This window comes from Scylla paramamosain, chromosome 13 (genome assembly GCF_035594125.1).
Source record: "Scylla paramamosain isolate STU-SP2022 chromosome 13, ASM3559412v1, whole genome shotgun sequence".
Classification (NCBI taxonomy): domain Eukaryota; kingdom Metazoa; phylum Arthropoda; class Malacostraca; order Decapoda; family Portunidae; genus Scylla; species Scylla paramamosain.
The window spans coordinates 10,852,606-10,877,500 of record NC_087163.1 but is presented as its reverse complement, the minus strand read 5'-3'; the positions used below and the strand labels follow the sequence as shown (position 1 = coordinate 10,877,500).

Sequence of the window (24,895 nt, the reverse complement as noted above, 5' to 3'; positions counted from 1 at the left end):
GTCTATGAAAAGACGTGGAAAATTGCAGGGTAGTATCGTCAGCGTAGGAGTGGATAGGACAAGAAGTTTGGTTTAGAAGGTCATTGATGAATAACAAGAAAGGAAAGTAGTTTGGGAATCAGTGCTTTGTGCCAGATTCTATCAAAAGCTTTTGATATATTCAAGGCAACAGCAAAAGTTTCACCAAAATCTTTAAAAGAGGATGACTAAGACTCAGTAGAGCGCCCTTGACGAAACCCATACTGGCGATCAGATAGAAGGCTGTGAAGTGATAGATGTTTAAGAATATTCCTGTTGAGGAAAGATTAAAAAACTTCAGATAGGAAGGAAATTAAAGCAATAGGACGGTAGTTTGAGGGATTAGAACGGTCACCCTTTTTAGGAACAAGCTGAATGTAGGCAAACCTCCAGCAAGAAGGAAGGGTAGATGTTGACAGACAGAGCTGAAAGAGTTTGACTAGGCAAGGTGCAAGCACGGAGGCATAGTTTCGGAGAACAATAGGAGGGACTTCATCAAGTCTATAAGGGTTTAGCCCAGCAAGGGCATGGAAAACATCATTGCGAAAAATTGTGATAGGTATCATGAAGTAGTCACAGGGTGGAGGAGAGGGAGAAACAAGCTCTGAATCGTCCAAGGTTGAGTTTTTAGCAAAGGTTTGAGCGAAGAGTTCAGCTTTAGAGATAGATGTGATAGCAATGGTGCCATGTGGTTGAAATAAAAGAAGGAAAGAAGAAGAAGAAGAAGCAAAGTTATTGGAGATATTTTTGGCTAGATGGCAGAAGTCACGAGGGGAGTTAAATCTTGAAAGATTTTGACATTTTCTGTTAATACTGGTACTGGTGGTGGAAGTACCTTTTGTGGACTATCTCTCTATCATGTATAGCACGAGAACAAGCTGTATCAAACCAAGGTTTCGAAAGTTTAGGTCGAGAAAAAAAGTGAGGAATGCCAGGCAATATCAACTCTGTTATGCGCTCGATACACAAAGACGGGTGTCTGACACGGTCATTCCAGTAGTCATTCCAAGGAAAATCAGCAAAAAACCTCCTCAAGTCGCTCGAACTAGCAGAGGCAAAACGCCAGAGGCACCTTCTCTTAGGGGGATGCTGAGGAGGGATTGGAGCGATAGGACAAGATACATATATGAGATTGTGGTTGGAGGAGCCCAAAAGAGAAGAGAGGGTGACAGCATAAGCAAAAGGATTAGAGGTCAGGAGAAGGTCAAGAATGTTGGGCGTATCTCCAAAATGGTCAGGAATACGAGTAGGGTGTTGCACCAATTGTTCTAGATCGTGGAGGATAGCAAAGTTGAAGGCTAGTTCACTAGGATGGTCAGTGAAGGGAGAGGAAAGCCAAAGTTGATGATGAACATTGAAGTCTCCAAGAATGGAGATCTCTGTAAAAGGGAAACGAGTCAGAATGTGCTCCACTTTGGAAGTTAAGTAGTCAAAGAATGATAGAAAACTCGGAAGATTCAAGAGCAAGGGCACGAGAGCAGGTTAAGTCGTTGCGCACATAAACGCAGCTTTGGATTGAAAATGAGAATAGAGAAAGTAGGAGGGAACAGAAAAGGAGCTACTGTTAGTTGCCTCAGACACCTGAGTTTCAGTGAGGAAAAGAATATGAAGTTTAGAAGAAACGTGGTGTTTTACAGATTGAAAATTAGACCTTAGACAGCGAATGTTGCAGAAGTTAATGAAGAAAAAGTTGACTGGGGTGTCAAGACACTTAGGGTCGTTGTCAGAAGGACGGTCCTACCTGGGGACATTTTTGGTCCCCTCCCCAGATGGGGACTCCGAGGCTGGTGTAGGAGTCGCCATGATAATTTTGAAATTTTGAGTGAAGAGTGTGTGTGCTTGTAGTTTTGTGTGGAGGAAGAGAGTTGTCTTTAGAGGGCAGGCTGTGACTGCCCCTTTGTGTTGTGAGACACATAGGGAAACGTTCAGTGAGGTCACAGCTGGGTTTAATGATAAGTTCACAGCATCCCCTGATCCAGTGCCTTAGACCTCACTGGGAGTAGTTATCGTTTCGGCAGGTGTCTACTGCCTCTTAATTGTATATTCTTATGAAGTTCTTAACTACATATCCTTCCTTCCTTATTAGGTCTATTGTACTACCGATACTATTTGTAATGTATATTTATACTCTGATATTTAATTTATGAAACCTGATGTCTTATTCTACTTAAAACCGTAAATAGATATGTTTCACGCCTCAGCTGTTTATACCATATCGATGATCAAAGATCATGTTAATTAAATCGTGATTTGTAGTTTCATTTACACGCACTGCACTGTTTTTGCTTTTAGTTTTGCATCTCTATATTGAATAGGGTGCATTTTCATCAGAGTTCATGTTGTGATGTTCTTTTCATTGACGTTTCAGTTCAATTGTATATACATGAGGAGATTTTGATATCACTTGTTTGTTTATTAATGTTGCATTTCAAGATGAAAAAAATGCATATGCAACTTATAAAAATCAAAGTACAAAGGAATATGAGTACTGTAACTCACAAAATATCTAAGATTCTTGTCATACAAAAACTGCTGTGTGAATGGGAGTTTCACTATACAGTTTATACCATAAATGTAACACGGCGACCCGGTTTTTTTTCTTTATACATACTACAATGGTTACAAAGGTCTCATTTATCTGTCTTTTCTAATTCAAATTGTTTATATTACAAGAGTAGTTACATCCGTATTTTATTCTTTACACCAAGCAATATTTACATCGTAGCTGGGCCTGTTAAATGATGCATTTTTTTTTTCGGTTATCTTTTGAAAATAATTATGATTAAACTACAATAGCTGGATGGGAACTGATTACATTATAGGCAAGACAGACTCCTCAACTAAATAAAATGTGGGACTCAAACTGAAAGGACAACTGGGAACATGGTAAATTAATTAAGGAAGAAGAGAGTCTGTGTGCAGAAGGATATTTTAGGGAGATCCTGAGAAGGGATTGGAGTGATAGGAAAAGATACAGATATGAGATTGTGATCGGAGGAGCCCAATTAAAAAGATAGGGTAACAGCATAAGCAGAAGGATTAGAGGTTAGGAAGTCAAGAATGTTGGACGTATCTGCGAGACGGTCAGAAATACGAGTAGGGTGTTGCACCAGTTGCTCTAGATCGTGGAGGATAGTAAAGTTTAAGACTAGTTCACCTGGATGGTCCGTGAAGGGAGAGAAAAGCCAAAGTTGGTGGTGAATATTGAAGTCTCCAAGAATGGAGATCTCTGCAAAAGGGAAGAGAGTCAGAATGTGCTCCACTTTGGAAATTAAATAGTCACAGAATTTCTTATAGTCAGAGGAATTAGGTGAGAGGTATACATCATAGATAAATCTAGTTTGAGAGTAACTCTGTAGTCGTAGCCAGATGGTGGAGAACTCAGAATATTCAAGAGTGTGGGCATGAGAGCAAGTTATGTCGTTGCGCAGATAGACGCAATATTCAGCTTTGGATTGAAAATGAAGATAGAGAAAGTAGGAGGCAACAGAAAAGGGGGTACTGTCAGTTTCCTCAGACACCTGTGTTTCAGTGAGGAAAAGAAGAGGTTTAGTAGAGAAGAGGTGGTGTTCTGCATATTTAAAATTAGATCAAAGACCGCGAATGTTGCAAAAGTTAATGAAGAAAAAATTTAGGGGGTGTCAAGACACTTAGGGTCGTCGTCAGAAGACCAGTCCGACCTGGGGACACTTGTGGTTCCCTCCCCAGATGGGGACCCCGAGGCCAGTGTAGGAGTCGCCATATTAATTTTGAATTTTTAGTGAAGAGTGTGTATGTGTGTTATTAGGTACATGTCGTTTTGTGTGAAGGAAGAGAGTTGTCTTTAGAGGACAGGCCGTGTCTGTCTCCTTGTGTTGTGAGACACAAAGGGAAATCTTCAGTAAGGTTACAGCTTAATGATAAGTTCATATCACCGCCATGTCCAGTGCTTCAGACCTTACTGGGAGTGATCCTTGCTATAAAGATTCTAAAAGATTCCAGGAAAGTTTCTGAACTATGTTCTTCGGCATCTAGGTGGATTGTGCTTGTTCTGGCACAGATGAACAAACGTATATATATCTTTTTTTGGGGATGTCACTCTCACTAATTACTATCAAAGCGCCTGTGTAGTGTAATCCACACCCGTTACTTAGAAAGGTCTACTAAGCCTTCCTCTTTCTGGAGGTAGGTTTGGGGTCCTGAATATGTTAAGGGTTTTGCTTCATAACGTCGGCATATATTACACTCCTTCAAGGAAGTTTTCAATATTTGACGCCTTTTAGGTATCCAGTAATGTTCCCTAATTTGAGCTAGAGTGTCCTCCATTCCTCCATATATGGCTATTTTATGGGGTTCATTATGATTAGTTTGGTAGCAAGATAGGATGCTTCGTTTCATATCGTAACTCAGTATATTTCCTTCTACCCCAACATCTTATGATTTGTTCGTCATCCAAGTAGAGCCTATTTTTGTTTTATTAGTTTAATCTTATGCTTGGATCCATTACCTAGTGCCTTATGGTTATCTATAAAGAATTCGTCTTGTTGTTTGATTCAGCATTTTAAAACATCTGGCATTGGTTTACATTTCGGTGTAATAAAGTGTTACATTAAGTTATTGAAAGGTGATTATTTCTTCATTGTAATTGCCAGATTAGGTGGATTATAGACTTGAGGTTGAGCTTCCACTAAGTAGAATGCTATATATTCAAATGATTTTTGGATGGGCCAATCTTGTTTCTGTATCAACGAGTTTGGCCCGTGGAACCACTTGGACTCCTTTAATAGTTTGGGGAATGTTATACCCCTTGTCAAGAGATCTGCTGAGTTTTTTTTGGTAGGAATTTGGTGGTACTCAAAGTCCCTTTATGTCGACAGTGTTTTCTCTACTCTATTTTTCGCATATGGATTCTTATTTTCATTTTTATTTATCCAGTGTAAGCAGATTTCACTGTCGGTCCATATTACTACTTGCTTGAAGAGAGGGTTTATTCCTTTACTCCGAGGCTGCTTTTTCGTGGTTATTTCCACTAAATACTAAGGTAACCGTGTACCCATTTATATTGTTGTTAATACTAATTGAGGCAAAGTTCGGGTTTCCATCGGTGCTACTTGTGATTTCGACATTATCATCTATGATTATCTGTGACTGAATAGGCTACCATGTCATATTCCTTTGAGGATGCGTCACAGATGTGAATTATCATTTTTTGTTTAAATCGATTTTTCTGCAGATAGTGGTGACCTCAGTTTCTGCAATACAATCCTCCTTTACTTTTTTTTTCTCTTTCAAAGCTCTTTGTATTAACATTTTCCATCTTATTGTTATAGGGCTTAAATTGTTATAGGGATAAAATAAGAGAGCTATTTGGCTTAATAAGGATTTTTTAGTCAGATTTTGTTGAGGATATTGAAGCTAGTGTTGACTTATTCTATCACCATTCACATCTTACACCATACCCAGTAAGTTTTGCCGCACGGGTAACTCTGATTCAAGTCGTTCCTTTAAAAGATTTTGTAGGATTTTTTAGATGTTATTCCAACTCTGCAGAGGCATGTTAGCAGCCAAACACTCCTTTTTTTGCCTTTTCATATAGAGTTACCGCTTCTCCCTCTGTGTCTACTGTTGTTGGTAAATTTTCCATGTAAAATGCACGACCTATGTTAGGACAACCAGCTTTGGCGAAATGATTATGTAAGGTCGAACATAATAATGGACTTGAACATGAGCCAAAGAGGACGGATTTAAACCGGTACACATCCAAAGGACTGTTCTCGCCGCTCGGACCTCTCTGCCATAAGAATTTTGTGAAGTCTCTCTTCTTCCTTTAAACCTATACTTAGGAATGCTCTAGATATATCCGCTACCAAGGCGTATGGATTCAGATGGAATCTCACCAACACGTCAAATAAATTCTTAGATAGATTGGGTCCCATATGCAAACAGTCATTCAGACTGCTTGCTCCCTTGGCTGCCCGTGAACTGCAATTGAACCCTTATTGGTATGGTAACAGTCTTTCTTTACCGCATGATGGGGAGGGTAATGGACAGTGTTGTGATTTACTGACTCCTCTACTCTCTCTATGAAATTACTTGTGGTCTGATTTCTTATGTTCTAACACTGATTTATTTTTTCTTAATTTAGTCCACAAGTTGATTACTTGCCCCTTGGCAGTGATATAATTGGTTTGTAAGAATGGTGAATTTATTTCTTAAGGTGATCTGACCCATTATTGGTTGCTTTTATATTCCACAGTTTTGTAGAATAGGATTGTTAGGATTTATTCCTATAAAATCTAGATCCCATAACTTATGGATAGGTTCGTTCCTCCCCTCTATGATGTTGGTTAGTTCACTAGGGATAATTTGAGCTCCAATACGGGTCACTAGTAGGGACTGGATTGGTGTCGCAAAGACGGTCTACTCTGTGAGTTGGTAGTTGATATTACGATTAGGGGAAGTTAGATCTAAGAGTTTATAGACCAGTTTGATGTATATTTACTCCTTATCATCATAATTCTCTCTGAGCAGTTTGATAGCAATGTTATAATTTTCAGTAACATAATTTTCAATAGGGCGTTAAGTGCATCATGTAATGAAACCAATAATAACCGTCCTATCTCTCCTGCAGCAGTTCTTATAGCAGAAGTAGAAATTAGTAATCAAAGATGACTGGTGATGGCCAAGGTTCTGTTTGACACAAAACAATAATTTTCAGTAAAATAATAATTTCAGTAACAGCTAATTCAGAAATGATTAAGTAGGTAGTACTCTATAATTGATCTAACATAAAGAAAAATTTATTCATCTTTGCAATAAGTTTTCTTTGATGGGTTAATCCTTTATACTTATCCCAGAATGAAGACCAGTCAGTTATGTTGCCTGAAAACTCTAGTAAGGTTATAACAGGTAAGGTTATATTAGGTTGACCTCTGATTGTGGCAGTAGGAGGAGTGTTGTTCAGTATGTTACTTATCAATAGTTCTATTTGATCCTTAAAATTTAGTTAACTGTTCCCTGTAATTTATTTTTTGTTGTTCATAGTCTGAAATAATTTGGTGATAGGCTTCAGAGTCTTCCTCAGTTAACAGTTTAGCTTCTAATTGATCGAAAGTAGCCTGACAGCTACTCCATTTTTCCTTAAAGATTCTACTACCCTCTGTAATTTACCTAGAGTTAATTGGTCACTGCCTATTAGCTGATTACCTTCTTTAACATTTTTTGTTACCCAACCTTGCTTTGCTGCCAAAAAATTTTCTTAAGATTTTGTTAAGACATATTTGTGGATTTAATTTTATGTTGTTCTCATTTCCTGGTTATTTGAGTAGTCACCTGCTGCCCCATCTGTTGCTTATAGCTTATTTTGTCTTGCACCCCCGGTTGAACTGAACTCACAGGGTGTTGATTAGATTTCCATTCAGGATGGGATTTAGTTTACTAATTTTTCAGAAATATACTCAGGGTCTGATCCATCAGCTTTTGGTTTATGAACTCTCTTATGTGGTAAGACATGCATCCATTACCTGTACGGTTCTAGTGCTCGCCATCCCCTGTCAGATGCCTCTTATTGAAGGGGGAACCGAAGCTTATGAAGTGATTCTTAAGGTCCCTTCTTAATGCCCTAATGATGGACCTGGTTATCTGATTATGTGTACTTTGGTCCACTCCCACTGACCTTGGTTTTGTGATATTTCTAGGTTGTGTTTGCACTTTAACAACCTCAGAGGAACAGTGGCTTTCTGTTTTTCAGGTTCTGCCTTATATGCGTTCCATTATGTCCCTGGGGTCCGTTTTCCGGTTTATATAATTGCTCTCCAGGAACAATATGGTTAGTTCGTGAGGCCATTCTCATAGCGCCGCAACATTGCAGTCAAATGGCGCCGCTACAAAACTTTAAAAGCAACAAACTTTGCAATTTAAAATATTGATATAAAAACAAAATTATAGTATGGTAAAATTGCCAAAAGATCACACACACACAAAAAAAAAGTAAACGTAAAGAAGGACATGGGAAGAATCATAAAAAAAAAAAAAAAAAAACTGCTAAAAATTAGAGGATGGGAATATTAATGTTTTAACTATTTAGTTTGATTTGAAGTGAGTGCATACTGACACCAATGACCCAGACCACTCTGTCTGGCGTTGTTATTTTCGTACCCAAGGCACTGACACCACTGGCCCAGATATCTGGCGTTATTCGTTACGTACCTAAGACACTGACCCCACTGACCCAAGACTCAAGGCTTGGCGGTGTTCATTACGTGTCTTCCTCACTTCCCGCCATGTTCTCCCAGTGCAAAGTTAAAGTTCTGCCCAATACTATATTACTGATAAAATAAATAAAATAAGATCATTTAAAAGGTAATCTATAATTTGTTTAGAAGACCAGCCTTCTCCACAAAATTAAGGACCTCATGTCCCAGGGAGAGAACTGTCTTTCCAAGTAACAGCGACATCTGGAAAATCCCATCTTTATCGCGGCAACGGAAAACATATCGCTCCCGCAGCTACACCAGACTGAGACACTCCACTAGAAAGTGTCGCACTGTACTGGAATATAAGTCATGTAAGGGAATGGGGTTGGAAAAGACAACCCGAGATGCCGCCTCTTTAGCCATCCTATTGGCTTTCTCATTCCCCTGAACTCCAACATGTGCAGGGACCCAGCAAAATGCGACGTGATAGCTTCTACGCTGCAAAAGGTACAGCCACTCAAGAATCGATAAAATAAGTGGGTAAAGGGAAGAAGGCTAAAATGGTGAATAGTGGAGAGAACACTGCGATAATTGCTAAAAAAAAAATTTAAAAGATGAGGTGGGAAGAATAAAAATAATTCATAAAGCTAAAATAATGGCAGACAGTTCCGCCGTAAAAATGGAGGCAACACCGGGGAGGGTAGCGCCTCGACAGAATGAAGGAAAGACATCACACCAAATCCGATTCCATCTTCGGATTTTGAACCATCCGTAAATACAGGGAAAGAGTCGGAATGTGCGGAATAGCGCTCCAAGAACAGAGCACGGGATTCATAATCCGGTAACAAGTTCTTATTAGGGATAGCAGGGCAGCAGACGGAAATATATGGGAATTGCCAATAACCAACTTTAAGATGTGTACAGGGACTTACAGAAACGGAGGGTACATTTAATGCTGCCATAGCGGATGTAACCCCAATATTAATAGGATTAGTTAAACTCGGGTGAGACACATAGACGAGAACATGAATCACGGGAGACGTTGAACACGATACCAGCACCTTATTAATATAGACTGGCAACGAAATTCTAGCGGAAGGACACCAGCATCCACCAGTAAGCTAGGGATTGGGGATGAGCAGAATGCACCAGTTAACAAGCGAACACCGGCATGGTGCATAGAGTCCAAAACACAAAGCCAAGCCTCAGTACCAGAGGAGTAAACTTCACAACCATACTCTAACTTTGAAAGAATAAGAGTTCGTCGCAAGACAGAGGACTTGTCTATCAGCTTCCCAAGAGGTATGAGCCAAGACACTAATGATTGACAGCGTTTTTTTTTTATGAAAAATTGAATACTGCTTCAAATTACATGAAATTTTATTAAAAAAATTGTTATGATACCTACTAACATGTGTAGAAAGTTTTAAGGAAAAAAATATAATATTGTTGAAAGGAACGTAAAATTTTGTACCCGGTTTTGATCAATTATTGGCAAATAATTTGATCGGCAAGTCATCGACGTATAAGCTACCACGAACTCCTTCCGAAAGTACATCAGTGACACTTTATAGCTACAGCGAAAAGCGTGACACTAAGTATACTTCCTTGTGGCACGCCATCTTCAAGTGGGCGAACTCCTGACAGATCGCCACCAACCCATACCAATAAAAAAAAACGATGAGATAATAACTGTTGTATAAAAATAGGTAGACGGCCACGAAGACCAAACTCGAAAAGACTAAGTAAAATGGCATGACGCCAGGCTGTGTCGTAAGCTTTCTCTAAATCAAAAAAGAATATGACATGGTGTTGCTTATTAGCAAATGTCTCACAAATGGAAGATTCCATTTTATCTGGACATAACTGAAGGATGTCATCTTCTGAGAGTTCGTACAAGGCCTGATTATAAATACATCCTTTACAGTAATTGAAGCATCGGTCGTAGATCACATTTTCCGGAAACCATGCTGAACAGGAGACAAGTAATTGCCTCTCTCCAAGTACCACATAAGCCTGATATTCACCATCTTTTCCAGCAGCTTATAAATGCATGAAGTTAAAGAAATGGGGCGATAACTGGTTGTTAGCTGATGATCTGTTACAGGCTTTGGAATGGGAATAACTACAATCACACCCCAAGAAGATGAAAAGTCACCGGTATTCCAAATAAAGTTATAGAGGTCAAGTAAAAAGGTAAAAATTTCATCGGACATCTGGCGCAAAAGTAAATATGGGATGTCATCAGTAATCGGGGATGAATCATGGCACTGGGACATTATAAGACTCGCCACCAGGGGAGGCAAAATTGATGCCAGCAGATTCTAAATATCAACGATGAAGTGCCATAAGTGTAGTTGGATCCCTTCTAGAGACACTTGCAAAGTGCTCAGCAAACAAGTCGGCAAATGTCTTTGGGTCTGCCCCCATCATGGAATAAAACAGGGGGAGGTACTGACTACTTCCCAGATATTTTGCGAACTTTGTTGAAACCCTCGGTGAGTGCGTATTGTGATGGAAGAGACATAACTCTTCCAAGACTCTCGCCGAGTAATATTTAAGATGTAACGCTCACGGCCACGCGCTTGTCGAAAAGCTTCCAAGCAGTGGACGTTCCCACGATGTCGGCAAAGGTGAGAAAAGGCAACACGCTTTTCTCGAATGGCGGCATTCCACCAGGGAACAGGACGTTTAGGAAACTGACCAGAGGTCTTTGGGAAGAAGGACTGAAGAGTAGCAGAATGCAAGATATCAGTGAAATATGTCGCAGCTTCATCACAGTTTCCCACCCATCTCATCAACTAAGAGAGCAGGGGTGCCGAGTTCTGTGAATAGCTGCCAGTCCGCCTATCCAGGCACCGCCGGGGAGGTTGGTGAGCGGCACCATTGACCCGTACTAGCAGGTTATCTCTGGGAACCATTTATTCTGGTCTCTCACTGGCGACCTTGCTAGCATAGGTAGCCCTCTCCCCCTAAGAAGGGTGGAACAGGAGCCGAAGCCCACTCTAGCCTCCCTCGCCAGCACATAGGGACGCGCAAACCCCTTACCATGACAAGGCGGTTTCCACTAGGAGAGCGGTCAGGGAGAAAAAGAACCATAGAATGTGAACATGATCATGTTATCTTTGCCTTTAATCTTCGCCACTCGTTGAACATTATCTGGACATAAATGAAGGATGTCATCTGAGAGTTCGTACAGGGCCTGGTTATAAATAAATCCTTTACAGTAATTGATGTTCGGTGTGGCTTGATAGATTTAAAGATTCCATAAGAAGGGTATGGTAGATGGAGGAGCACTATCACCTGTGTTAAATATTTAGCTCGGATCAAGACACCTTTGCCATATTTCTTGATGTTATTTGTAGGGAGTACTTCAATCTCCCTTTCTAGATACTTGGCAGCGTGAATAAAATTTCCTCGATCTTCCCTATAATATGCTACAAACCAGTAAGGAGTAGGTGGGTGGCGAACTTTGGGAGTTCGTTCTTCAGCATCATCAAAGACATTAGGACAATGATCATTCTTGCTGTCTGCTACATTGATTGATCAAATGACCTCAGCAATTAAGTTGATCTGTCTAAGACGCAGAAAATTTATTGCCTCAAGAGGAGCTTTGGCAGCAACGTCTGATGTAAATGTCACATAACACCGATTAGAGACAATCACCGTCATACAGGAGACGGATATGGAGAACAGGCTTGAGTACTGAGTAATAGCACGGTATGACATGGAGGTATAGACATTAATGATCAAATATGAGAGTGTCAAGACAGGACTTAATAACTGACTCAAGGCGTCTTTCATCTTGGGGAACAACAGCAGTGGGAGTACGAGCTCCCGCCTGCACAACACCATCACAACCAGAGGGTGACGTTTGGAGGGCCTTATCGACCGCTCCCTCGACCACCAGAGGAGTTTTTATATTTACCCATATGGATACTATAAAAATAAATTGACTCCAGGGACCAAGGGAGACCGCCTACTGGGACAACGAAGAGAGCAAGCGTTGGCCGCGCCGTAAATGGGGTAACTCGTCCCCATGGGGGCCACTCGTTTTAAAAAGTGGCCCCTCATGATTCGCAAGTTTGTCCACAGTGGAGCTAAGACCTCACCCCACAACCCATCGCAGCCCAGACACCCGACCATCCAACACAGGACGACCTCAAAATGCGGTCCCTCTGTTGAGCGGCACTGTTGACCCGTAGTGGCAGCCTAACAATTGATTCTGGAACCATTTATTCTGGTCCCTCACTGGTCACCTTGCTAGCATGGGTAGCCCTTTCCCCCTAAGAGGGGTGGTGCAGGAGCCGAAGCCCTCTCTAGCTTCGCTCACCAGCTCATAGGGATGCGCAGGCCCCCCCACCATGACAAGGCGGTTCCTACTAGGGAGCCAGGACCGCGAAAAGTCTTGATTTCACATCCATGATTTTGCGGGATGGCCTCGGGTACGTTGCTATGCCCGACTAGTGCAACATGAAACATCTGTTAGAAGCTTCTCGAACTTTCGGTATTTCAAGGGACCCTGTCCTTCTCACTTGGGGCACCAGTATACTTAAGATGTGGAACTATTTAGGATTTCACTTACCCAGTTGCCTCCTGGGTAGCACATAATCACATAAAGCATCACTAAATATAATTATAAATAAATGATAACTTAGCTGTGAATCTCGTGGCTGGGAGTTATGGAGACGGCTAGTGGTGAGAGGTGATTCAAGCAAGCTGGCTGTCCATGCGTTCGTAGGTAAGACAGGAGCTCTCTTGCTATATCCCTTTGTTTTGACTTCTAAGTTCTTGCTAACCTAGATATTTTAACTAAGGATAACTGGTAGAGTCAGGAGAATGCGTCTTAATTGGACTGTATAGCTGGTGGCGGCTGTTGGCAGGTGAATAATGAGCCAAAGAGCAAGCTTCGCTGTAAATCTTGTTGTTTGCTAGGAAAATTAAAATAGATTTTTAATTATGAAACTCTTTGAATAATCTCAATCACACAATTTGACTGTTATACTTTTTTTTACATTAACAGCCAATCAGGTAAAAGGTGTTAACAGGCAAAGAGGGAGTGGTTTCTCGGCATAATTTTGCCTTCATATTCTGAACAAACTGAACATTCAACTAAGTATACTGTCTCACGTAAACCAGCGAAGCTTGCTCCACCTGCAGGGGGTGAGTTGAAGGGCATAGCTACACAGTGGTTGAGAACTGGTTTAAGGTGGCTGGTGAATGGCTGACGGAATCCAGGTCAGAAGGGAGTGGGAAATGGGTAATTTGACAGCACCTCACTATTTCACTCATATTTCCTTACATACAGTCGTACGCTCTCAACCTAAACTTCGTATGCAAACAATGCATACAAGAGAGAGAGAGAGAGAGAGAGAGAGAGAGAGAGAGAGAGAGAGAGAGAGAGAGAGAGAGAGAGAGAGAGAGAGAGAGAGAGAGAGAGGTGCGGGGGTAGGGGACGGTTGGGGTGAGGACTAGCGGTAGATCACCACCTCACCTACACCTTCCTTATAACCAAAGTTAATTCAAACTAAAACCGCGCCGTCCGCTTTCTACCAGCCAATCTCAGATTTTGAAGAAGAGGATATGCCCTTCCCTTACCCTCCCATGGACAGGGCTTTCCTTTGCCAGTTTACGAGAAACAAAGTATAGTAATTGTTCGGTTTACATCAAGTGTCATATGCATTATAAGTTTCTAGCACTTCTGTCAGCTTCATTGCTATTTCCACTATCTAATACCAGGGTGTCTCTGTTGACAGGGAACTGACGAACGAAGTTCCGATGTCTCCAAGGAGCATTTTACTGAATGGATCACTGGTGTTGGGTCAGGAGACAGATGTTGTTGCCGGAAGCTTTCAAGCTCAACAGTCATTTTCAGGCCTCATCACTGGGTTCAAGTAAGTTTTCGAACTATTTATCTAGGTTTGATTCACTTACCTCCATCTCAGTTTGCTTGATTTAAGAGCTTGCACAAGTGCCAGCCAGCCAAATATGGTTTTGTAATGTTAGAATAGCATAGTGGAGGGTATTGAAAAAAAAATTCCGTCAATTCTGGCAAGTTTTACCAACTTATTTACAACTTAATCAAATCAAAAATGAAAATAACAGAAAAAATGGTGTAGGAAAATGATGAATATAAATATTGTGCTCTATTTTACAAAAACAAAGTTTGAAAAGAAGAGATTTGTTACCCACCTACTTAAGACACAAGCACGTGAAAATTAACACTTTCATCCCAAGAAGTATACTCTGTTCACGAACGCTAGAGACGCAAGCCACTTCCTCCTGGGTGGAGTACGTCTGGGTATCAACGCTCTGACCTGCTATTGGTTGGCCGTGTTTAGTGGAAAGCGTACATTTTAGAGTGCTTCATTTTTTCTTCACCAACACACAAATTATTTTCTTTGAGTACACGAAAACCATCCTTCACCGTCTATACTAAATGTCTTATTACTTGAACACAAAAGCAAGTCAGTAGCACTCAAGAAAAGAAAACGCGGAGTGAGAAGTATATATTCTCGTAAATTTCTGGACGGCCGAAAATAATTATATTAGTCATCTCGAGGTGCTTAGGAACACCTGCACTGCAAACATAAAACCCCTCACCTCAGACATGGGAAAGAGAGCAGCTGGATCAGCATTAATGCCCAGTGGCACCATAAGCCCCTGCCGGCCAGGCCTGTGATGTGCTCGGGGGCGACAGGGTGAGTCACTGATGAAAGGTCAAGCACACCTTGCATTGCTGTGACGGTATTTTATCCATTAATTGTTATGATTAATCAGCATGCTTTTCTTTCTGCTTTGAAAATAAGAAAATAACCTGTAAGAACTAAGTGATTATAATGTCTCAAGGATGCTTCCATTGCGACAATGAACGGGAGCTTTACTGAGTGGGTCACACCCCTCACCTGAGGCACGAGGAGAGGAGCGGCCTCTCCAGAGTTAATGCCCTAAACGACCATAAACCGCTGTCAGCTAGGCGTCTGGCTTGCTCTAAGGTGATATGGTGACTCAATGATTACAGGTGAAACACGTCTTGTTCTGTTGCCACAGCATCTATTCTATTAATTATAATGGTTGATTAGTATTTTTCTTTCCTGCTGCACCATAGCTTTATAACTTTTCAGTCATTTTGAAAATAAGGAAATAACCTGCAACAACTGGGTGAGTGTAATGTCTCAAGAATATATATATATATATATATATATATATATATATATATATATATATATATATATATATATATATATATATATATATATATATATATATATATTTTTATTATTATTATTATTATTTTTTTTTTTATGTTGGAAGGACACTGGCCAAGGGCAACAAAAATACAATAAAAAAATATGCCCACTAAAATGCCAGTCCCATAAAAGGGACAAAGCAGTGGTCAAAAATTGATGAATAAGTGTCCTGAAACCTCCCTCTTGAAGGAATTCAAGTCATAGGAAGGTAGAAAAACAGAAGCAGGCAGGGAGTTCCTGACTTTACCAAAGAAAAGGATGAATGATTGAGAATACTGGTTAACTCTTGCGTTAGAGAGGTGGACAAAATAGGGGTGAGAGAAAGAAGAAAGTCTTGTGCAGCGAGGCCGCGAGAGGAGGGGAGGCATGCAGTTAGCAAGATCAGAAGAGCAGTTAGCATGAAAATGGCGGTAGAAGACAGCCAAATATGCAACATTGCGGCGGTGAGAGAGAGGCTGAAGACAGTCAGTTAGAAGAGAGGAGTTGATGAGACGAAAAGCTTTTGATTCCATCCTGTCTAGAAGAGCAGTATGAGTGAAACCCCCCCCCCCAAGACATGTGAAGCATACTCCATACATGGACGGATAAGGCCCTTGTACAGAGTTAGCAGCTGGGGGGGTGAGAAAAACTGGCGGAGACGTCTCAGAACACCTAACTTCATAGAAGCTGTTTTAGTTAGATATGAGATGTGAAGTTTCCTGTTCAGATCATAAGTAAAGGACAGACTGAGGATGCTCAGTGTAGAAGAGGGGGACAGTTGAGTGTCATTGAAGAAGAGGAAATAGTTATCTGGAATGTTGTGTCGAGATGATAGATGGAGGAATTGAGTTTTTGAGGCATTGAACAATACCAAGTTTGCTCTGCCCCAATCAGAAATTTTAGAAAGATCAGAAGTCAAGCGTTCTGTGGATTCCCCTGCGTGAAATATTTACCTCCTGAAGGGTCGGACGTCTATGAAAAGACGTGGAAAAGTGCAGGGTGGTATCATCAGCGTAGGAGTGGATAGGACAAGAAGTTTGGTTTAGAAGATCATTAATGAATAATAAGAAGAGAGTGGGTGACAGGACAGAACCCTGAGGAACACCACTGTTAATAGATTTAGGAGAAGAACAGTGACCATCTACCACAGCAGCAATAGAACGGTCAGAAAGGAAACTTGAGATGAAGTTACAGAGAGAAGGATAGAAGCCATAGGAGGGTAGTATGGAAATCAAAGCTTTGTGCCAGACTCTATCAAAAGCTTTTTGATATGTCCAAGGCAATAGGAAAAGTTTCAAAAAAAATTCTAAAAGAGGATGACCAAGACTCAGTAATGAAAGCCAGAAGATCACCAGTAGAAAGAAGAAAGTCTTGTTCAGCGAGGCCGCGGGAGGAACCCAGACTGGCGATGTCTTGACGGAACCCATACTGCCGATCAGATAGAAGGTTGTAAAGTGATAGATGTTTAAGAATCTTCCTGTTGAGGATAGACTCAAAAACTTTAGATAGGCAGGAAATTAAAGCAATAGGACGGTAGTTTGAGGGATTAGAACGGTCACCCTTTTTAGGAACAGGTTGAATGTAGGCAAACTTCCAGCAAGAAGGAAAGGTAGATGTTGACAGACAGAGCTGAAAGAGTTTGACTAGGCAAGGTGCAAGCACGGAGGCACAGTTTCGGAGAACAATAGGAGGGACCCCATCAGGTTCATAAGCTTTCCGAGGGTTTAGGCCAGCGAGGGCATGGAAAACATCATTGTGAAGAATTTTAATAGGTGGCATGAAGTAGTCAGAGGTTGGAGGAGAGGGAGGAACAAACCCAGAATCGTCCAAGGTAGAGTATTTAGCAAAGGTTTGAGCAAAGAGTTCAGCTTTAGAAATAGATGTGATAGCAGTGGTGCCATCTGGTTGAAGTAGAGGAGGGAAAGAAGAAGAAGCAATGTTATTGGAGATATTTTTGGCTAGATGCGAGAAGTCACGAGGGGAGTTAGATCTTGAAAGGTTTTGACATTTTCTGTTAATGAAGGACAGAACAGACTTATCATGAAGAACAGACTTGGCATGGTTCCGGGCAGAAATATAAAGTGCATGAGATTCTGGTGATGGAAGGCTTTAGTACCTTTTGTGGGCCACCTGTCTATCATGTATAGCAAGGGAACAAGCTGTGTTAAACCAAGGTTTCGAAGGTTTAGGACGAGAAAAAAAGTGAGGAATGTACGCTTCCATGCCTCCACTATCACCTCTGTTATGCACTCAGCACACAAAGACGGGTCTCTGACACAGAAGCAGTAGTCATTCCAAGGAACATCAGCAAAATACCTCCTCATGTCCCTCCAAGTAGTAGAGGCAAAACGCCAGAGGCACCTTCGCTTACGGGGATCCTGAGGAGGGATTGGAGCGATAGGACAAGATAAAGATATGAGATTGTGATCGGAGGAGCCCAACGGAGAAGAAAGGGTGACAGCATAAGCAGAAGGATTAGAGGTCAGGAAAAAGTCAAGAATGTTGGGCGTATCTCCATGACGGTCAGGAATACGAGTAGGGTGTTGCACCAATTGCTCTAAGTCATGGAGGATTGCAAAGTTGTAGGCTAGTTCACCAGGATGGTCAGTGAAGGGAGAGGAAAGCCAAAGCTGGTGGTGAACATTGAAGTCTCCAAGAATGGATATCTCTGCAAAAGGGAAGAAGGTCAGAATGTGCTCCACTTTGGAAGTTAAGTAGTCAAAGAATTTCTTATAGTCAGAGGAGTTAGGTGAGAGGTATACAGCACAGATAAATTTAGTATGAGAGTGACTCTATAGTCGTAGCCAGATGGTGGAAAACTCGGAAGATTCAAGAGCGTGGGCACGAGAGCAGGTTAAGTCATTGCGCACATAAACGCAGCATTCAGCTTTGGATAAAAAATGAGGATAGAGAAAGTAGGATGGAACAGAAAAGGGGCTACTGTCAGTTGCCTCTGACACCTGAGTTTCAGTGAGGAAAAGAAGATGAGGTTTAGAAGAGGAGAGGTGGTGTTCAACAGATTGAAAATTAAATCTTAGACTGCGAATGTTGCAGAAGTTAATGAAGAAAAAGTTGAGGGGGGTGTCAAGACACTTAGGGTCGTCGACAGAAAGGTAGTCTGACCTGGGACATTTATGGTCCCCTCCCCAGATGGGGACTCCGAGGCTGGTGTAGGAGTCGCCATGATGATTTTAAAATTTTTGATTGAAGGGTGTGTGTGTTATTAGGTGCTTGTAGTTTTGTGTGGAAGAAGAGAGTTGTCTTTAGAGGGCAGGCTGTGACTGCCCCCTTGTGTTGTGAGACACAAAGGGAAACGTTCAGTGAGGTTACAGCTGGGTTTGATGATAAGTTCACAGCACCCCCTGAACAGTGCTTTAGACCTCACTGGGAGTAATTATCGTTTCGGCAGGTGTCTACTGCCTCTTCCTGACGTATATATATATGCCCTCGTACCCTCCTCGCCAATCACTAATCTCTACAACTAACCATCGGCTTCGAATACCGTCTCGACAACACCTTGGCGGTAACATAAAGTCGAAGCTTTGGAAACACGTCTCGACTCACGTCTCTATCGAGCTACCGAGCTGACGACGGTCTCATTCACTTCTCGCAGTAGAAATCATCCTCCCTCCTGCTGCCTGGATTCGGTTACATCGACGAGAGTTAAAGAAGACGTGACGAGCACGAAAACACCTACATTCACACTCTTCATTACGTTTACGCCTGAGCTCCTTATATTTGTGTTCCTTCATTGCTTATTATTTGGTACATGTTACATTCACTTTATTTCTTATTAACTTGTGTATGTTTCGTCACCTCTTGGTTTCCTTCATTGCTCTTTAGCTTTTATATGTTAACTGTACATACTTACTTGAAGCCAAGCGAGATTACTGTGCCCTAGGTAAGTTGCACGCGCTATGACCGCTTCAGGTAGTGGATATTTAGTTTAATAATGATTGTAAGTTTTATTTAACACTCGTTTCACTACCTTATGCTACAAGAAAGGGTACAACAACACACCCTAGTCAACCAACTATTACCCGTGCTTGTAGCATATATCGGGGGCCTGTCCGGGATGGTATCTTATGAACTGGTATGTCATTTGTATGTTAACGTAACTGCTAATTAAGTAAACACTGTTTCTGACTTAAGGTTTGTTTTCAGGCTTACATACTCACTTACATACATACATAACCACATTATTCACACTCGTTTTCGTCATTTCTTCGTTTATTTCACGAGTATCTGCTGGTGGGTGCACGGTGACCTTGCCTTTAAATATTTCACGATAGACCTGGTGAATACGTAAAGAGCTAACTGCGGTAGCTGTATTGGTTTCAGGTAGGAATTATTCCGTGGAGTGTAGTTCCACTTCCTCACATACTGCATTTCCTCACATTCTGCTCATTCTCACTCATTCGGGGCCATTGAAGCTCCAAATCAATCTTAATTCCCTCGCGAGTAACTAGACCAATCTAAACTCAAGAGTACTTTAGGCCAACTCTTGTTTGTTGTAATAGAGGTACATCATTCGCTGACCTACGGCTAGTTACGTCTGTGAAGGAAAGGCTCATCAGGGGTCGCGTCCCTCTCTGTTTAAGGCTATTAACTCGTGTCCAAGGGTGCAAATCCCGTCTTTGTGGTTAATAACCCTCTCGAATCTTATGTCAAGGCTTTATTTAACTCAAGTGAAACTTAGGAGGTAACTTGTGGTAGTTTTGACATCAAAACTTTTTTTTTTTTCTACTCAAGTGAGTACATCAAAATGGCGAAATTCCTAGACCATTGAACCATTTGTAGGAATCCCTTCTGTAGAAGAAATTAGCCTCCAAAATAACAAAAATACATTGCTAGTGGTCTCGAGATTACATTCCAACATGATATTCGAAAAGATGACCATGACACTCATTTTAACTCTTCTTGAAGAACCTAGTCCTAGTAAAGAACTCGAGACAGAAAAAATGATAATAAATAAAATGAAAGCCTTGCAAATGCTGATAGAATATGAGGAGAAGAACATGAGGTTAGACAAAGAGAGCATGAGGTTAGACAAAGACAACATGAGGAGAAACAAGCAGAGAAAGGAAGAGCTCACAAATTACTCCTATTGCAAAAACAACCTCCACACAAGGCTAAGATCACTAAATATTTGTCCCTCTTACCAGAATTCTCAGATCAAGATCCCAAAACTTTCTTCAGAGCTCGAATCATCTGGTGAACACTTTGAATTGCCTCAGGAGAATTGGACATGGCTCCTAAAGCCCAAACTCACTGAGAAAGCTTAAACTATCTTGGGAGATTTAGAAAACAACACTGATTATGCTTCAGTTAAGAAAGGTATTCTAGCGGCATATTCCATTACAACAGAGGATTACAGACAAAATTTAGGAATCTTAATCTCCAGCACCAGACATACTTGGAGTTCGCATCAGATAAGTACAGAGCGCTGCAAAAGTGGCTTAAGTCGGCTTTAGTCACCACATATGACCAGCTAGTAAACTTAATCACTTTAGAGGAATTTACATGCAAGGTACCTCATTCAGTAGTAATGCACTTAACCTGCAGAGACGAGACGCTTACTTAAAACTACTGAAATTGCAGACATGTTTTCACTGATTCACCGTCCAGGTCCCGTGGGAGAGGAAGGCCGAGTCAATTGTAAAGTCCGGTGCTGGTGCAGTAAACAATGGCAAGTCGGTCGTTAGTATTAACAAATTATCTCCAGTGTGTTCATTTTGCAAAAAGCCTGCCCACCTTATAAAATGACCTAATCCCAAGTGCAAAGTAGCAAAAGGTGCTTTTACCAAACCATTGGCCTCATTTAACACCACGAAAACAGATCCCTCTAACAAGGTATTTACCCCATTTATGTCAAAAGGATCACAAAAAGGATCAATCTCCTTTGGTGATAACTTAAAATATTTAATAAATATCATTAGGAATACCGCTGGAAGCCAGTCACTTCTACTAAAATCAACAGTCCCTGGGATTAAAAAAAAAAAAAAAATACACTGGTGGAAAGATGTATTTAAAGGATTTTCAGTATCCATTTCCACTCCCGTTTTCCACTCATGTTAACCAGAGTACACCTTGACAGTCCTATAGTGAAGGGAGAAGTGATTGTTGGGGTCAGTAGTGATCAATCTGGCCATACCTAATGCTGAGTTTTTACTGGCTAACGACTCGGCCGCTGGTGCAGTCTTTCCTCCCCTTGTTATTAGACTCACCACTCCCACATAATCCTCCAGGTCAAGTGAACCTAAATCAATTGTTAACTACTAAAGTTCTCTTTGGCGCAAAAAGAGGATGAATCATTAATCAAATTCTTAAGAATCAGATCATTCACTATCCATCATTTTACTACCAGGGCGACATGTTTATGAATGTATAAACCACCTAAAACTTAATGATGATTCAGCATGGGATGAGGTCCATCAAATAGTCTTGCCAGGAGTCTTGAGAACACCCGTGATAGAGATCGCTCATGAATACGTTGCTGGCCACTTAGGTATCACGAAAACCTGTGATAAATATTGAATAATTTTTACTGGCCAGCTCTACGGAAGTACGTAGCCCCATTTATCAATTCGTGTCATATGTGTCAATTTGCAGGTAAACCTAATCAAACCATCCCTCCTTACCCCCTACAACCTTTACAAGTTCCTTCAGAACCATTTCAGAAAATAGTCATTGATGTTATAGGGCCCTTAACACAAACCAAGAAGGAAAGCCAATACATCCTAACTGTACTTGACCCAACTACTAGGTATCCTAAGGCTTCCCCTATTAAGAACATCAAGGCTTAAAACTATTGTCTAAATTCATGTTTACCATCTATGGCATTCTCCAGGATATACGGAGCGACCGGGGAACAAACTTCGAGTGATCTCTTCCGGGCTGTCTTAACTGAACTTGGTATTACGCAGACTCTAGCGACCGATTACCATCCGGATTCTCAGGGTGCGCTAGAAAGGTATCATCAAACCCCAAAATCAATGTTACGAAAGTTTTGTTACGAACAGAACTAGGAATGGGACGAGTCACTGCCCTTCATGTTGTTCGCTATTAGAGAAACACCCAACGATACCCTGGGCGTCTCTCCCTTTGAATTATTATTTGGTAGGAAAGTGAGGGGATCCCTACAACTTGTTAAGGACAAGCTACTTGACTCCACTGTCCATAGGCTTGTCACGGTCACCCACCAGTTGGATACCTTAAAATCCACCCTTCATAAAGTCTGCTCATTTGCCCATTCTAATCTCCAGCAAACACAGCGTGGGATGAAAGCTCATTTTGATAAAGCCACTCAAGTAAGAACTTTCAAAGAGGGTGACCAAGTCCTCGCCTTTTTACTTATTCCTGGCTCCCCTTTACAGGTTAAGTATCACGGTCCATATGACATCCTCAAGAACATACAAATTATATAATTAAGACTCCTGATCATCGTAAGTCTCCACAATTAATTCATGTTAACTTGCTCAAATTATACAAGGACCGAACGCCTACACTGGACTCTTCAAACTGCAGTGTTACCTCAGTGTTACCTCTTCTTTGTGCGTCAAATATAATCGCAGAAACTAAGCAGATATATTCAGACACAATCCCAGATATAGAGGACACCTCCAGTAACGCATATATACTTGAACATCTATACAATAATCTCAGTCACCTATCTTCCTCACAAGCACAGGACTTGATTTCACTTGTGGACCAACATCAAGATGTTTTTTTTTAAAACTTTTACCAGGCACTTCACCTATCCATCAAGCTCCTTACCGTCTACATTCTCAGAAACGAGAGCTGATAAGGAAAGAGGTTGATTACCTACTCACACAGGAGTTGGCTGCACCTAGTCACTCAACTTGGGCTTCACCGTGCATACTCGTCCCCAAACAGGATGATCAACTACGCTTCTGCACGGACTACAGACGAGTGAATGCTGTCACAGTGCCAGATGCCTATCAGTTGCCACGAATAGATGATCTTGATGAGGTGGGACAATCCAAATTTGTAACTAAGCTTGACCTCTTTAAAGGCTACTGTCAAATACTATTCACTAAGAAAGCTCTGGAAATTTCAGCCTTCATTACCTCCTTTGGACTTTTTCACTACTTGGTAGCTCCCTCTGAGATGAGAAATTGCCCAGCCACCTTCCAGAGGGCCATGAATCACCTCGTTCAAGACCTAGTCGGATTGTCGGTGTACTTAGACGATCTTCTCAGATAATTGGGAGCAGCATATCCATTAACTTGCTGTAATGTTCCACAGACTGCAGGAGGCATGGCTGACGGTTAAATTGGCGAAAATTACATTCGATGGGGCTACAGTCACCTACTTGAGGCAACAGGTGGAGCATGGCTGTGTCCGTCCCAAAGCCGCCAACGTGTCCGCCGTACTGGAGTTCCCGGTGCCAGCCTCCAAGAGAGAGATACGGCGCTCCCTCGGGATGGCGGGTTTCTTCCGCCGGTTCTGCCCGAAATTAGCGCGGAAGCAGCCGCCCCTCTAACAGGACTAACCAGTGGAACTGCCAAATTCGAATGGACCACACTGTCAGCGGGCTTTCGATCAACTCAAGAATCTCCTAGCTCGCGAGCCGGTTCTGCAAGCACCGGACTTCTCCTGGTCATTCTCTCTACAAACCAACGCCAGAGACATCGCCTCAGGGGCAGTCCTCCTACAGGAGAAGAACGGAATCTATCATCCGGTAGCCTATCACTCAGCCAAGTTCAACAGCCACCAGAGGAATTACAGCATCATCGAAAAGGAACTGATCTCAATTGTTTCAGCAATTAAAAAATTTGAATGCTACTTGCACGTCAGCGTCAAGCGCCTGCAGGTATTCACCGACCATAATCCTGACATTCGTACAGCGAAACAAGTTTACTAACCAGCGTCTTCTCCGGTGGTCACTTCTCCTCCAGCTTTATGACGTGACCATTCGACACATAAAAGGCTCTGAAAATATCCTCGCCGACGCTCTCTCTCGAATTCATCTCTGATGCTGACGAGAGCTTCTCCAATTTTCCTCCTGTCTCCACCGTCACCAAGGTTCTTGTTATCGGGTGTCGACGTCCTCAGAGAGGAGGTATTACAGCCCTCGTACCCGCCTCGCCAACCACTAATCTCTCCAACTAACCATCGGCTTCGAATACCGTCTCGACCACACCGTGGTGATATTATAGAAACGAAGCTTTTGTAACACGTCTTGACTCACGTTTCGATCGGGCTACCAAGCTGACGACGGACTTCCACCTCCACACTTCGTCAGTCTCGCTCGCCTCTCACATTTGGAACCATCCTCCCTCCTGCTGCTCTCGTCGATTATATCGACGAGAGTTAAAAGAAGACGCGACGAACACGTTAGAACCATCCTCCCTCCTGCTGCCTGGATTCGGTTACATCGACGTGAGTTAGAAGACGTGACGAACACGAACACAAACACGAACACTCGCACACGTACACTCACACTCTTCA

The 24,895-nt window shown here is 41.8% G+C and overlaps 1 protein-coding gene across 3 annotated transcripts in view; it reads left to right on the top strand.

Moving 5' to 3' along the window:
• Nucleotides 1-24,895, top strand: part of LOC135106167 (pentraxin-4-like) — a 165,311-nt gene that overhangs the window by 116,371 nt on the left and 24,045 nt on the right. For 2 of the 3 annotated variants that reach the window (XR_010271149.1, XM_064014955.1), the window contains exon 5: nt 13,949-14,086. Coding sequence is in view for 1 of the 3 variants with exons in the window: in XM_064014955.1 (XP_063871025.1) it covers nt 13,949-14,086 (138 nt within the window). In the remaining 2 variants the exon portion in view is untranslated. Of the gene's footprint in view, nt 1-13,948; nt 14,087-22,362; nt 24,827-24,895 lie in introns of those variants that run through there. The other variant, XR_010271150.1, reaches the window with a different exon arrangement.